This window comes from Tamandua tetradactyla, chromosome 26 (genome assembly GCF_023851605.1).
Source record: "Tamandua tetradactyla isolate mTamTet1 chromosome 26, mTamTet1.pri, whole genome shotgun sequence".
In the NCBI taxonomy this organism is placed as follows: domain Eukaryota; kingdom Metazoa; phylum Chordata; class Mammalia; order Pilosa; family Myrmecophagidae; genus Tamandua; species Tamandua tetradactyla.
The window spans coordinates 29835460-29851490 of NC_135352.1; the positions used below are offsets into that span (position 1 = coordinate 29835460).

Here is a 16031-nt window from a genome sequence, read left to right on the forward strand (position 1 = left end):
TTTGTACTGTTTCTAACTTTGTATTTCATTTGTTTTGCTACTGAAATGGTTTAAGGATTTCTGATATTGTTATAAAATTAATGTATTTTGTATATAGGAAAAACATGTCTTTTTTAGGGTCCAGAGGGTGGAATGTGTTGGTTTAGAAGGATGTATGTCCCCTAGAAAAGCCATGTTTTAATCCTAATTCCATTTTGTAAAGGCAGCCATTTCTTCTAATCCCTATTCAGTACCGTATGCTTGAAACTGTAATTAGATCATCATCTCTGGAGATGTGATTTAATCAAGAGTGGTAAAGTGGATTAAGTGGAGGCGTGTCTCCACCCATTCGGGTGGGTCTTGATTAGTTTACTGGAATCCTAAAGGAGGAAACATTTTGGAGAAAGTGGGAGATTTGGAGAGAACAGAATGACACAGCCACAAGAAGCAGAGAGTCCATCAGGCAACTTTGGAAATGAAAGGGGAAAACGCCTCCTGGGGAGCTTCGTGAAGGGAAGCCAGGAGAGAAAGCTAGCAGATGATGCCAGGTTCGCCATATGCTTTCCAGACGAGAAAGAAACCCTGACCCTGTTCGCCACGTGCCTTATTACTTGAGGGAGAAACCCTGAACTTCATCAGCCTTCTTGAACCAAGGTATCTTTCCCTGATGCCTTAGATTGGACATTTCTACAGACTTGTCTTAATTGGGACATTTTCTCGGCCTCAGAACTGTAAACTAGCAACTCATTAAATTCCCCTTTTAAAAAGCCATTCTGTTCCTGGCACATTGCATACCAGCAGCTGGCAAACAAGAACACATAGAGTTTCAATAACAGTATTAAAATGACATAGGGGGCAGATCACAGTGACTCAGCGGGCAGAGTTCTTGCCTGCCATGCCAGAGACCCATGTTTGATTCCCGGTGCCTGCCTAGGCAAAAAAATAGACATAGGAACTACTTAACAGAACAAAATTCAGTACTCTCCAGATAATCAAATCCAGAGTCTACAATGTATAATCCAAAATGTCCTGTATACTATGAAAATTAGGCATACAAAGAAACAAGAACATGTGACCTGCATTCAAGAAAAAACTAAAACATTAGAAACAAGCACTCACATAATCCATAAACGGGTATTAGAAGGCAAGGAATTTCAAATATTAAAGACAAGTATGTGAAAGTGGTCACATAAAAGCAATTGGTGAACAGATGGGGAAATATCTGGAAAATGCAAAATTAGAAAACAAATAATAATCATAGAACTGAAAAATGAAATATCTAAAACAAAAACTTCACTGGATTAAAACAGATCCAACGACTGCGAAATTAACATTATTTTAAAGTGTACAAAGAACTTTCACTAAGACAGATCATATTCTGCAGTTGGGCAACAAAAATCTAACAATATTATTAGAGAAGACAATAACAGATCACTATCCCTCATGAACAAAGATACACAAATTTCAACTAAATATTAGCAAATTAAGTGTAGCAGTACATAAAAAGGATAATATATCAAGACCAGACTTTATCTGACAATGCAAAGTTGGTTCAACAATATTAAGAAAATAAGAGACAGAAATCATATCATCTCAATACATGCCAAAAAATCATTTCATAAAAGTCAGTACCCATTTATGAGAAAAACAAAGTAAAACATAACTTTTAGGAAACTAGAAATAGCAAGACCTAATAAAGGGCACCTATTTATAAAAAATATTATGGCTAACATCATACTTAACAGTGAAAGACTGAATGTGTTCCCTCCAAGATCAAGAAAAAGATAAGAATGTGCACTCTCACCATTTCTATTCAATATCATATTAGAGACACTAAACACTGTACACAATTTTTTTTAAGTTAGGAAAGAAAGAACAAAAGGAAAAAAAGAAAAAAAGAACAGATTGTAAAGGAAGAAGTAAAACTTTCCCTATTTCTAGAATATGGGAACTTCTACATGGAAAGTCCAAAAAGTATTCACAAAAACAATTTAAAAACTGAACTTAGCAAGGATGTAAGATACAAGGTCAACATACAAAAACCAACTACATTTCTATAGATGAAACAAAAATAATTGGAAATGCAATTTAAAAAAAATACTATTTATAATGGCATCCAACAAATAAAATGCTTAAGAATAAATATATCAAAAGGTGTATGAGACCTCTGCAATGAAAACTACAGGATAATGCTGAGAGAAACTTCGGAAAATCTTTTATAAACAGAGAGATAAATCATGTTCATGCCTTGGAAGACTCAATATTATTGTCAATTTTTCCTAAATTTATCTACAGATTCAACATAAACCCAGTTATAATTCCATTATGGATTTTTTTGGTTATAAATTGATAAGCTGATTCCACAATTAATATGGAAATGCAAATGCAAAGGACCTATAATTGTCTTAAAATTTTTTTTTTGACACAGAAGAATAAAGCTGAAAGACTTAAACTTCCTGATTTCAAGACCCAATATGAGGCTCCAATAATCAAGATAGTACGGTATTAGCATAAAGACAGATAAACAAGATCAAGTGAACAGACTAAAAAATGCAAAAATAGACGTATACATATTAAATAATCAACTCATTGTCAATAAAAGCATCAACCTAATTCAGTGGGGGAAAAACAGTCCTTACAAAAAATAGAGTTGCAATAACTGGATATCTGTTTAGAGGAAAATGAACCACAATATTTCCTAGCACCAGCTAAAAAATGAACTTGACATGGATTACAGACCTAAAGCATAAAAACTAAAACCATAAAAGATCTACCAAAAAAAAAAAAAAAAAAAAACCTGAGAATTTCATGTAAGGAAAGATTTTTCTAGAGCACAAAAGACAAGAACCACTTAAAAATTTATTCAACTTCAAATTAAAATTTCTACCTCTTCAAATTCTCCATTAAGAATATGAAAAGACAAGTCACAGACTGGAAGAAAATATTCACCATTAATAAGGCTTATATCTAGAAAATATAAACAATTCTTACAACTCAATAATAAGAAAACAAAAAGCCAGATGGGCAAGAGATTGAAACAGACACTGAACAAAAGATATATACAAATGTAAACACATTAAAAGAAGCTCAACTTCATTAGTCATCAAGGACATACAAATTAAAACCACAATGAGATACCATTTTACACCCACTAAAATGGCTAAAATTTAGAATGATAAAACCAAATACTGTCAAGAATGGCGCAACTGGAATGCTCAAATATTGATGGTTTCACATGTTAAATAGGATGACCTCTTTGTAGAACTGTTTGGTAATTTCTCACAAAATTAAACCTACACTTACAATATGGCCCAGCAGTTCTACTCTTGGATCTTTATCCTAGAAATGAAGACGTATTTTCACAAAAAGATGTTCAGAATAGCCATTCACAATAGCCCAAAACTGGAAACAACCCAAATATTCATCACTTGATGAGAGAAAAAATAAATTTGAGTATATCCATATAATCAAATACTTTTCAGGATTAAAAAGGGTCAAACTACCGATAAATGCAACAACATGAATAAATCTAAAGCATTATTCCATAAATGAGTTCATAATTTATTATTCCATTCATATTAATTCTAAAAGAGATAAAACCAATCTATTGCTAAAAAGTCAAGTTGCATGGTGTTGAGGAAGGAATGATTGAAAAGGGAATTTCTAGGGTGAAGGAAATGGTCTTTATCTTGAGTAGAGTGTATCATACTTTAAATGCGCACATTTGTCAAATTTAAATTATGTGCCAATAAAGTTGATTTATCATTATGCTACTATATCCAAAAACTGGTCTCCCATTTGGAAAGATGTCTAAATGTTCCCTAGAAGATAGACTAGTTGTTGATTACAGCAGTATAAGGAAGATTTCTGTATACACACTCAAAGGATAGAGCAGTGTATTAGGGAGCTATAAAAGGGTTGTGGCAAAAAGCCATAAATCCTAAGCGGAGAATCCAAGACTTGGAAGCCACACTGATCTGTTAGCTGTGCATGGGGTGGGGGCCGTGGGGTGTCAGCACACCCCAATGCTCTCAAAGGCTATAATAACTTCACCAGCCACAAAAGGCGCATGACTAACCAGAGGCGGTTCACTACAAACCCATGACCTCCACAGAAAGGAAGTGACAAGAACAAGTTTACCTTACAGAGGGGCATCACCTTTCTTTTCTTTCCTCCCCCCACCACTGCTTCCTTCCTTCCTTTCTGATTTTGATGAGCAAACCTTCTCAACTTAAAAAGTTTTCTGTTTGTATTTGAAAACCTTCTACTCTCTGCACAGTAGTCAGCGATTTCTTTAAAATGTACACTTGATTTTTGTTCCTTCCTGTCCATTGTTTCTTCCCAGTGGACACAAATAAAATTCAGCCTTACCGCCTACAATGTCCCGTAAGATCAGACCCTGCCAATCCTTCAACCTTACTTCACGCTTTCCTCAACAACCATTCAGGTTTTATGTCAAAGCCATTTCCTCAAAGAGACTTCTTGTACCATCGTATCCACTGCTTCTCCCATGCAACATCCCAATTTAAAATATGAACAAAAGACCTGAGCAGACATTTCACAAACCAACAGCCAATAAAGAAATGAAACTGTGATCAACACCTTCAGGGTTCAGAGATATTCAAATTAAAGCCACAATGAGATACCCTTTCACATGCACTCCAATGGCTAAAATATAAACACAAATAACACCAAATGTAACTCTCAAACACTGATGGTAGAAATAAAAAATAACACAAACAGTTTGGAAAGCTGCTTGGCAGTTTCTTATAAAAGTCAAACACACGTCTACGCTATGGTCTAGGTATTTATCCAATAGAAGTGAAAATACATGTCCACAAAAAGACTTAAAGATGAATGTTCATACAGTCTTATTCATAACAGCAAAAAACAAGAAACAACTGAAATTAGAGAATGTATTTTTAAAACTGATGTGTTCGTATAGTGGAATACCACTCAGCACTGAAAGGAATAGTCTACTGATGCAACAGAAAGGATGACTATCGGTAGGGCTATTGGTCTTTCTTCCGCTTCTGAAGTATCTGTTTAAGCCTGCTGCCCATTCTTTCTTTGGATGGGGGGAGGGGGGTTGCATGGTCCGGGAATCAAACCCGGGGTCTCCCACATGGAAGGCGAGCATTCCACCACTGAACCGCCTGCACACCCTGTTGCCCATTTTTAAATTGGGTTGCTTGTTGTTTTAATGTTGATTTTCAGGAGTTCTTTATATGCTCTGGATAGGTCATTCGTTAGATATATGTACTATAAATATTTATTCCTACTATTGGATCAGTAGTATATCCAAAAAAAACAGGCTGAATGAAAGAATCTGTTTACACAATACTACATATTCCATTTATATGCAGTTCTAGAACAGGTTAAACTAAGTTATAGTGATAGAAATCAGAATAGATTTGCCATGGGCAGAGGGAGTGGAAAAGGGTAAGAAAGAACTTACTGGGGTGATAAAAATATTCTACATCTTGATTGGGGTGGCAATTATAAAGGATTATATATTTGTTAAAATTCACCAAAATAGACACTTCTTGAATGTAAACAAAACCTCAATTACTAAAAGAAAGAAAAAATTAAGGTACAACCCTGCCAAAGTATTATTTAATTATGCTTGTGGCAACAGCAGTGTCACAGAATTACTTACAAATCTGTTACAACCATCCTCTACCAATCCTACATCCCCACTCTGCATACCCATTAAAGGATAAATGCTAACTTAAAACTCTTAAGGCCTAAAATAACTATCATACTGAAGGTCAAATCTTTTACTTCTAAATATTTAATAGCATTAGATAGAAAAGTATTATACAACCAAACATTCTCTATTTCATTTTTTATTAAATTAAAGAGAAAATAATGCTGAAACTCTGTAATGTCAGGACACAACATATGCATGGACCAGCTGTTATGCTCCCTAAACTACTTCACAGTTATGTCTTGAAGATTAATGAGACAATGGACCAGAGCCCTTCAAAGTGGGTAAACTACTTGCTGTGGGTTATTTGGCACTTTAAGGCACATTAAATCCATCAGGCTGCTAGGATACCATTACTGTACCAAAGTAAAAAGATAGATTTAAAAATTTATATTCAGATAATCAGGTTTTTAAATATTCAAAATAGTGCTTCCTGAAGCATACTTTATACTTGAAATGTACTTTAATCCCTTGAAAAACAAACAAAGCTTTTAATCTGTGAGTTAAATAATAAAACCCTTCCTTCTGCCAATTAAGAGTTTACCACATTAGGCACCAGGGAGGAATAAATAAAAGATGCAGTAAGCCCTCAAGAAACTCCCAGTTTAGTGAGGAAAACTTACAAATAAATATTTAAATTGCAATATAACAAGGGCTTTAGAAAAATTCCTAAGTACCTGGTACTACAGAAATACATGGGCAGTGCACCTAATGCAGAATAGGAAAGATGGGCAAGGTGGAAAGGGACATCAGAGAGGACCTTAGGAAAGCAGTGGAGCCTGAGCAGATGGACCCTAGACAGATGAGGAAGTTGCCGTGTTGGGAAGGCCAGGAGCTGGGAGGAGAGTGCTCCGGGCTAGAACACACAAATGCAAAGGGAGGCACAAAGCCAGGGAGCACACGGCTCAGCTGAAATGACCTCCAATGGGGGATGGGGGGGGTCAGGTGGCAAGGTGAGAGATGAAGATGGAGAGGTTAGTTTGGGGCAGATCAGGAGGAGCCTTATAGTAAGGAATCAAACATGCATCTGGAACTCTGGAAAAGACAAATTTGGCAGCCACCAACCTGAAGGAAATAACTGAAGTTATCATCCAATGAGATATGCAAAGTGCAAATGTCAGAAGACTATTACAGAAATCTGGATACTAGGTACAGGTGATTAAAGGCCCAACAGAAAAAAAACTGGGCCAGAGCAGACAGGTATATGGGGAAAAAAAATCCAATAGAGGATGACATGAAATCCAAAGGAGTAAACAACAGGGGGGAGTAAATTGTAAAAATGACTTCTCAAATTAAAGATAGGACTGTAAGGTGTCCTTTTAATTGGATAATTTGTGGAGTGTCAGATGACCTTGGCAAGAGTGATTTCAACAGAATGATGGAGGAAGTCAAGTTTCTGCAGTTGACTTAAGTTTGGCTGTGAAAGGGAAAGAGAGAAAGACAGTTGGAGATTGATTTAGGTTCAAGGATGGTTTTGAGTTGTGTGAGGGTTCGCTGATATTTGTTTGTTTGCTTTTTCTTTTGGTAGTTTTGGTTTACTTTGTTTCATTTAAGCCAAAAGAACTACTAGAAATGGTGAGAGTAATTTTTTAAACCAGGAAACAATTGATAAAAACAACAAATAAGGAGAGAAGGATGAGGTATAAAACTTGTCAATAAAGATTCTTCTTGGGGGTGGGGGGTGTCGGGGTGGGGAGGGGGATCAGAAGACTATCTCTTCCACTGAGAAAGAAGAGAACACCCTAAGGGTGGATTTAGGTACCAAAGAGTTTGTAGACCGTGGGAGGGAAGTTGAGAAAATTCATTTTCTCATTTTAGTACGATGAGAGAGTTTATTTCTGCTGGACTAGGACAGCTAGGTTGATTTCTGGTTCCCCAAATATTAAGAAAGTTGAACTTTTGTCCATTTAAAGTAAACATAAAAGTCAGTTCAATAATTATATGTTTGAGATATTCAACTGAATTGCTATTTGCAATACCATAAAGATGAATCACAATTGTTGAAAATGAATTTAATTTTACAAAAATTAGTCCCTGCCACTATAACACATTAAAATATTTGGTTGCCAACCACTGATTAACAATAAAACCTAGTATATAACAATATAACATTAAGAAATGTTTATTAGAAAACAAAATTAAAAGCTAATTTTCAAAAGCACACAATTCTGAAATTTTCATGGGATTCATAGAAACTTTCAGGGAGAGAATGAGGAGCCTCATTTCTTCTAAGCAGATTAAAAAAAAGAGTAAGAAACAACATTTATAGAAATTGTTATTTATATTTATGTTGAACTAATGTATGCATAAAGCTGGATTCCCAAACTGTATACACCAGATGTTCTACTATAACAGATGTGTGTGTTTATTGAAAATATGACTTGACTTCAAAGTGCCTGCTCCTTTCAAACACCCCCACCTCCTCTACCTCTGAGATTTAGACTATTTTGGAGACCTCAAATCTATTCCTCCACAATTCTTGTGATTCATAAGCTGCCTGCAGGCCTGCAGTTGTATAAGAAACATTCATCATGATATGCTTTTTACTAGTCATCTTCTTTTGTTCCTTGTTTGCCGCTGGGTTGGGGGGGGGTGTGTGTGTGAACATTTTATCATCCATTCCTGTCTCCTAAGCAGAGCACTTCCTTTCCATGTAAATTACTAGAAGTGAGTCATTCATTCCGACCTCACTTTTGCTGGCAGCTCACACTAAAGCACTTGCAGGCAGAAAGCCTTCAGCCCAACCTGGCCATGGCCACCAGGCCTGTGGCCTCTGGGGATTTCCGACATGGGGGCGTGCGGTTCAATTGGTTCCAGACCCTTCCTAATCATCCTGGGAAATGAAGATTCACATACACAAAGAAAGACACTGACAGGGTATCACGCAAGGGTATTTTCACAAACTAGATAGAAGTGATGAGAACATCTTACATATTACAACATTCTGGTTTTCGAAGAAAGCACTGCCATTAATCTATGCTTATCTGCCCTCTCAAAAATATCTATCATATATCTATACGAGGGCAGTTATAAGCTAGAACTAATATGAGTATCAAATAAAATGTTTTGCTATAATATTATTCCGAAAGATATTAAAGTATATTGTATTAAACAGCAATTTTGAATACAAAAATAGACCTAAGAGAAATAAAGCAATAGGGAATAAATTGTGTATTCCCCCAAATCTACAAAACCAAAATCATTATTCTTAAGTGTGCCAATCCCTCAAACCCTCCCCATCTCACCACTCCAAAACACACACAGCTGTGCCTTTAGGCCATGCTGACCCAATGCCCAATGCTTTCCGTGCAAAGAAGGAAGAGTTCCAATCTGAAGGTGCAGTGGTTGTAGAAAAGAGGAGCCAAACAGCTCATGGCCTCCACCAGTACGTGGCTTCCCTGAGGCCTCTACACGGCGCTGGGGGAGAAAACTCACTTCACTGCCAGGCAGACAGGCAGATCAGGTATCCTTTCTTCATTTCTTTCCCTATAAGCCCAACTCTACACACATGCCCCAAGTTCCAAAATGGGCATTTCAGTTGAATACTAGTCAGTGAGAAAGTGCAGTTTAAAATAAGGAAATTCACTTTGTAAAATATTTATCCTTTTGTATGACACTGGAGATTGTTTGGAATGACTTTTCTGATGTGTTTGCTTTCACCAAAAGAAAAACTTACTGTTGAAGTGATCGATATAGTAGACACCAATCTGAGGGTCAAACCCTGCCTCCCATCCCCACGGCAGCTCATCCCCAACACAGTCAGCAAACGACAAGGGCTTCGTTAACCTGTAAAAAATCAGAAAAAAAACACCGGTGAGTCTTTCAATCAGACCACATATGTCAAAATTCAATATCCTAACAAGTTAAGCATCTAGGTTGCTTTTCTTTTTTTTTTTTTTTTTTATTGTTTCTAGGATTTGCACAACTGAGTTTGAAATCTTAAAGAAAGGTGGGGGGAGGGTGTTCTAGTTTGCTAGCTGCCGGAATGCAACACACCAGAGACGGATTGGCTTTTAATAAAAGGGGATTTATTTTGTTGGTTCTTCAGAGGAAAGGCAGCTAACTTTCCACTGAGGCTCTTTTCTTACGTGGAAGGCACAGGATGGTCTCTGCTGGTCTTCTCTCCAGGCCCCTGGGTTCCAACAACTTTCCCCGGGGTGATTTTTTTCTCCACCTCCAAGGGCCCGGGCTGAGCTGCAAGTGCTGAGATGAGGAATGCCAAGCTGCTAGACTGTGCTACATTGCGTTCTCTCATTTAAGCACAAGCCAATTAAGTTAAACGTCACTCATTGCAGCAGACACGCCTCCTAGCCGACTGCGGATGTAATTAGCAACAGATGAGATTCACCTACCGTTGGCTCATGTCCACAGCAACAGAACTAGGTGCTTTCACCTGGCCAAGTTGACAACTGAATCTAACTACCACAGAGGGGGTAAAATACAGAGGGGAATAGTAAAAAAAAAAAAAAGTAGGAGCAGTTGTAATACCCTCTTAAAGTTCATAGTTTAAGGTGAGTGGATAGATCTCTACAATTAATAGAGCCATTTAAATCAGAGAGAACATCAAGTTAACAGTTAGGAGGTCTGGGACCTAGCTCAAGCTGTGCTGCTGAACAGACATCCCATTAAAAAAAAAAAAAAAAACTTTGTTCCAGAATTCAATATCGGCATAATGGAAATCAACACATCAAGAGCTCTAAGACAATATGCACATCAGGTTATATTAAATTCATATTTGATGTTCTTATATAAATTAACTAAGCACTCAATTGTTAGGGCCACAGTATCTTGTTTTCATAAGTATCTTACACATAACAGGTATACAACAAAACTTTAAATGGAACCGAACACAGAAAATATTCATATATCAATGTGATCTCACCTTTTGACATTGCCTTCACTTTCTCTTTAAGCTTTAAGATTAAGGGAGAAATTACAGTTTCCTAAGCAGAGAACAAGTTTCAGACTTAATGAAGTGTTGATCTTCTCCCTTATTCCTTTAATTTTTGCTACTGAGATTTTCCTTGGCTATTAGAGCAGCTACAGCCAGACTCACACAGCAGATTAGTGAAGACTTGGTGCCAATCCCTCAATCCCTCTCCATTGTTGTAAGGTGGATACCATCAGTCAACATATCTTCTCATTTAATGCTCTGGCATTGCCAGCATGGCTTTTGCACAGAAATCTCCTGAAATCCCTTCTATCCATGTTAATGAATATCAAAGATCTCATAACTCAACCAAAATACAGGTTAGTTTCAAAATCACATCATTCATCAGAATGACAAATTGCATTAACTACTCTTTAGGATCTTGAGAGAAAGACATGAAAAGAAGGGAGATCTTTTCTTCCTCAGTTAGCTGCACTAGCCCTCCAAGGTTTAAGGCACCAACAGATGACACTACTAAGGAGGGCACTGTTAGTGCTCAATTCACCATGAGACAACATCACTGGGCCTCTCCACTACCTTGGTTTTCTTCTTTATTAAGCAGCAAGCACACTCCCCATCCCCTCTCATCTCCTTCCATTCTAACTACCCTCTTAGATTGATATGAGGATAAAAAAAACAGGAATTAATAATTAATTAATTAATTAAAAATAAGTAAATAACAGGGGGAACAAATGTTAAAAAAAATTGAGTAGATTGAAATACTAGTGATCAATGAACGGGAGTGGTAAGGGGTATAGAAAAAAATAAGGAAACAAAGGTTAAAATATATTGGGTAGATGGAAATACTAGAGGTCAATGAGAGGGAGGGGTAAGGGGTATTGTATGCATGAGTTTTTTTGTTTTTTTTTCTGGAGTGATGCAAATGTTCTAAAAAATAATCATGGTGATGAATATACTACTATGTGATGGTATTGTCAGGCACTGATTGTACACCATATATGGAATGTTTGTATGTTAAGAATGTTTGTGTTTATATGTTGTTTTGGTTTGTTAATTTAAAAAAATTATAAAAAAGAAAAGAAAAAAATCGGTGAGATCTGTATAAACAAAGGAAAGCATCTGAAATAAATTCTTGTTTATCCTGAATGGTCAGAATAAAGTACATCAGATAAATGTGCTATTCTAGTAAAATGCATGTCTATATACAACACATTGACAACTGTGTTTCAAATCATTAAAATATAATAAATTATGCATACACTTTAAAAGAGGAATTAATATAGAACAGTGTCTGGAACATGGATAGCAGTCAACGGGTCTTAGCTATTATCAATACAAGCATCACACAAGAATTTCCTCATTCAGTGCTCAAAGGAACCAAGTCAAGCAGCCCAGTACACACGGGTGCTCAAAGAGTGGCCCCAGGGCCAGCAGCATCAGCCTCACCTGGGATTGCTTAGAAATGCACATTCTTGGGCCCTATTCTACTCCTATAGAATCAGAAACTCTAGGGTTCAGCAATGTGTGTTTAAATAAGCTCTCCATGTGATTCCGCTGTGCACTAAAGTTTGGGAACCACTGACTTAGAGAATAAGAGATTGAAATCTGGCATCAAAGAGACCCTTGTTCTGTCACTTACTCACTATTATGACCTAGGCAAGTTATTAACCATAAAAGCCCCAGTTTCTTTATAAGAAGAGGTAGGGAATTGTGGAGATGAAATGAGAACTAAACAGTACAATGTTCAACAAATGCTAAATTTCAATGTATGTGAGTTAGATGAGTGAAATGAATGTCTTACATGTCAAGCAACTTGAATCTGAATTCAGTCTGACTCAAAAGTTTGTCCTTAGAATTGTGCTCAAATACCATCTTAGATTATGAACTGCCATGATAAATGATTTTTCTTTTGACGAAGGAATTAGAGACCATGTTAAAGAAAATCCATGCCATAGGAAGTGGTCTCATCTAGACACACTGTCTGTGACATGATCTCTTTGCCTCAATGAAGGTGATCAGATAAAGCCCTGTGCCAAGTACCCTGCATATTATTCTGAGGATTCTCTTTCCCTAACTCCTCTGTCAATGTTTTAGAAGGCACATGCATCCTAAAGAGATTAAGAAGAAGAAGACCGGAAATTGTAAGTATAAGTTACAAAAGAGAGATACTGAACAAGTATCCACCCTGGCACCAAATCAACAAACTTAAGCATAAGTACAATATGAATACTTATATATATAATACATACATAAAGAGAACATATATATTACTCTTACAATTAGGAAAAGCTATAAAAGCTTCAGAACATGTGCTATGATTGTAATGTTATGATAACTTGACTCCATTTGGAAATAATCTATTTTTCCCACTAACTGTTCAACTAACAATAAACATTTTATTAACAGTAATCGTACTAAGACTAGAATTGCATCTATAAATATAGATGCAATTGTGAACTCAGTTAAAAATGTGGATGTTTCCATTCCTGAGAAATTTATTATAAAAATTTCTTTGCAATTCTCTGCCACTGACTCACTATTATGACCTAGGCAAGTTATTAACCTTAAAAGCCCAAAGGGGTGGGGAATTTTGTAGTTGAAATGAGAACTGAACAGTACAATTCAGAAATCAACTTAGTACTTTATTTCATGTATCTGGATAACTGCTTGTCTTTTCTCTATACTTTTCAGTAAGGAAAACTACAGAACACATATTTATAAATTTTAAAAGTTTAGGAATTACTTCTTACCCAAATTACAAAAACATAAATAGAATAACATTCTCAAGTACCACACAAAGCTAAGAACACACTTATTCTGTTAACCTGATAAAAAGAATATATGTCTATAATATACTAAGAAGTAACACAAAACAAAAAGAAATAACAGACGTATTCCCAAATTAGAAACAACATGAATTAGGACAAACAGACTGAGCAAAAACACTGAATAGCTTCAAGAGTTTCTTACTCTTGTGCACAAGCAATCTCTGAAATGCTTGATCCTTCCTTTGATATTAGGAGGTAAAAATATGCAGTGTTTTGCTTTTTTTTTTTTTTTTTGTAGTTATTGGCAAAGGAATAAGATCATGTAAAAAAATCTGAGATTAGGAAGAGTTTTTATGCTAAATTCCAGAAAGTATTCTTTGCTTCAAAAGACTTCCTTTGCACTATGCCTAATATAAAGACACTCATAATCTACCTTAGCACTCTGCCAAAGTTTACATACACAATTTGAACCTTGCATGGTATTTCCTCTGCTTAGTGGCATTACAATATTATTTTACACAATCAATCATCTGACTGGTATTTACTGTCAAATCATGAATACTTGTTCTATGATATGAGTTGATACATTTCTATATTTGCTCTTCATAATTTACAATGGTGCAAACTGTGTGTGTGCAAGCACAAATCCAGAGAAACAGAATCTGAACTAATTGCATGAAATAAAAAGCATTTAACAAAGAAAACCATTTCCAGGTTAATAAAACTCTTGACAATCCAGAGCCTCCTGGCTGTATAATTTAGCGTGAACGTTAAAGATATTAAGTTATTTTTACTCCATCGCATCCGTTGCTCTCATTGTTTAGCCAATTCAAAGCACAGTTCATGTTGTCACCGTCCATGATTACTGTAGAATCTGCCCACACAAACATTACTGAATTGCTCTAGAAGAACAGGAACAAGAAAAAAAGTGGCTCACAGTTTCAATTTTAAAGAGAGGGTAAAGTACCAGAAGTCTTTCTATAGTTTTGGAAAAAAAAAAAATTTAACATAATGGTGTCTGTCAGTCCCTTCAAAACAACTCGACCCGTAGTCACAGAAAAGCTAGCAATGCAAAGGAACAAAAGGAGGGGGCAATAAGAGGAAATAATGAACAGAGGTTGCAGGGAGGCTTTTAAGAGGAGCTATGCGAAACCACTTTCAGAGGACAGCAACAAGGTCAGTTCTGTGTCTTCAAGTAAATCATCTTAAATTCCTCAGTGGCGTCAGATTAGAATAATTTTCAGAAAATAACAGATATTAGAATAGGTCATAGTGGGGAGAATCCTCTCTTCCTGAGATCACTCTTACAATCAGACTGGGCAGTTTCTCAAGGTTTCAATCTAGCCTCAACCCAATACTCTCTGCTTCCTTCCAATGAACGGTTTTAGGTGTGAAACACTTATGATATTGTTTATTAGAATGATTTTTCTCATAAACAGACCTTTCCTACATATAGCCTAGAAAATGTGTACTCCTTTTTAAACAGGAAGTTTTTTATGGTGAGGTCACATTTCATTCTCTTTTCAACATGAGTATCCCATTATTGCAGCACCATTTTGTTGAATATTTCGTTTGTTTGTTTTTGTTGGTTTCGTTGTTTGTTTTTTGGCAAGTGCATGGGCCGGGAATTGAACCCGGTCTCAAACCCTCATGGTGGATGAGAATTCTATCACTGAACTACTCTCGCATCCCCTGTGGTACTCTTTTATGGTAAATAATACTCTGTGGGTCATTCTGTAGTTTGTTTTTTCTCATTCAACAAGATAATTTAAAAGACTTTAAATGTTGCAATCTCATTTTTTAATAGTAAGTTCAGATCATAGTTTAGCCATTCTGTGCAGCCCAGCAATGATGGACGTTTAGATTATGCTTAAAACGGCACTGTACTGATTTGAATGAGTCCTGGGTGAGATACTGACAAGTATTTTGCTCAAGCATAAGTGTACAAAGTTAATTTGAGGAAGTATCTGCACACCCCTCAGCTGCATATATGCACAAAGGATGGCAGTTTCTCGAGAAGATGACTTTGGGCCAAGTATGCATGATTTGGGGGAGTTCCTGGTTCTGCAGCCCTGCACCCACCACTCTGGGAGAGACCGCCCCGCCATTTGCACTGCGCTGAGTCCGTTCTGGCTGCTGGGCAGCAGACATGCTCGTTTACAGGCCCAGCTGTTGTCAAGGAAAAATTAAGTCTTGATGACTTTTGGGGAGATGTCTAGTGCTTCACTTTTATCCTCTGATTTTCATTTCATTTCTAACAAATAGTTACATTTAAGAGAAAAAAAAGCAAATGAATTTGATAATTTCATCACACGAACGGGTATTATTTCAGTGGATCCCAACTTTGGCAATCTTGCCTGAATAAGTGCTCCAAGAAACTATGGTGGTTTGGGTCATACGAACATCAACTTCTTGCCAGATTTTTTTTTTTTTTTTTATTAATTAAAAAAAGAATTAACAAAACAATTAGAAATCATTTCAATGTACATGTACAATCAGTAATTCTTAATAACATCACATAGTTGCATATTCATCATTTCTTAGTACATTTGCATCGATTTAGAAAAAGAAATAAAAAGACAACAGAATAAGAATTAAAACAATAATAGAAAGAAAAAAAAAAACAAAAAAAACAAAAACAAAAAACCTATACCTCACATGCAGCTTCATTCAGTGTTTTAAC

The 16031-nt window shown here is 36.2% G+C and overlaps 1 protein-coding gene across 2 annotated transcripts in view; it reads right to left on the bottom strand.

Annotated features, from left to right (window-relative positions):
• Positions 1 to 16031, bottom strand: part of WWC2 (WW and C2 domain containing 2) — a 298652-nt gene that overhangs the window by 167838 nt on the left and 114783 nt on the right. Inside the window, exons 1-2 of one of the 2 annotated variants that reach the window (XM_077144655.1) lie at positions 12027 to 12725; positions 9366 to 9475 (exon numbers count right to left, since the gene is read on the bottom strand). Coding sequence is in view for 1 of the 2 variants with exons in the window: in XM_077144654.1 (XP_077000769.1) it covers positions 9366 to 9475 (110 nt within the window). In the remaining variant the exon portion in view is untranslated. Of the gene's footprint in view, positions 1 to 9365; positions 9476 to 12026; positions 12726 to 16031 lie in introns of those variants that run through there. The other variant, XM_077144654.1, reaches the window with a different exon arrangement.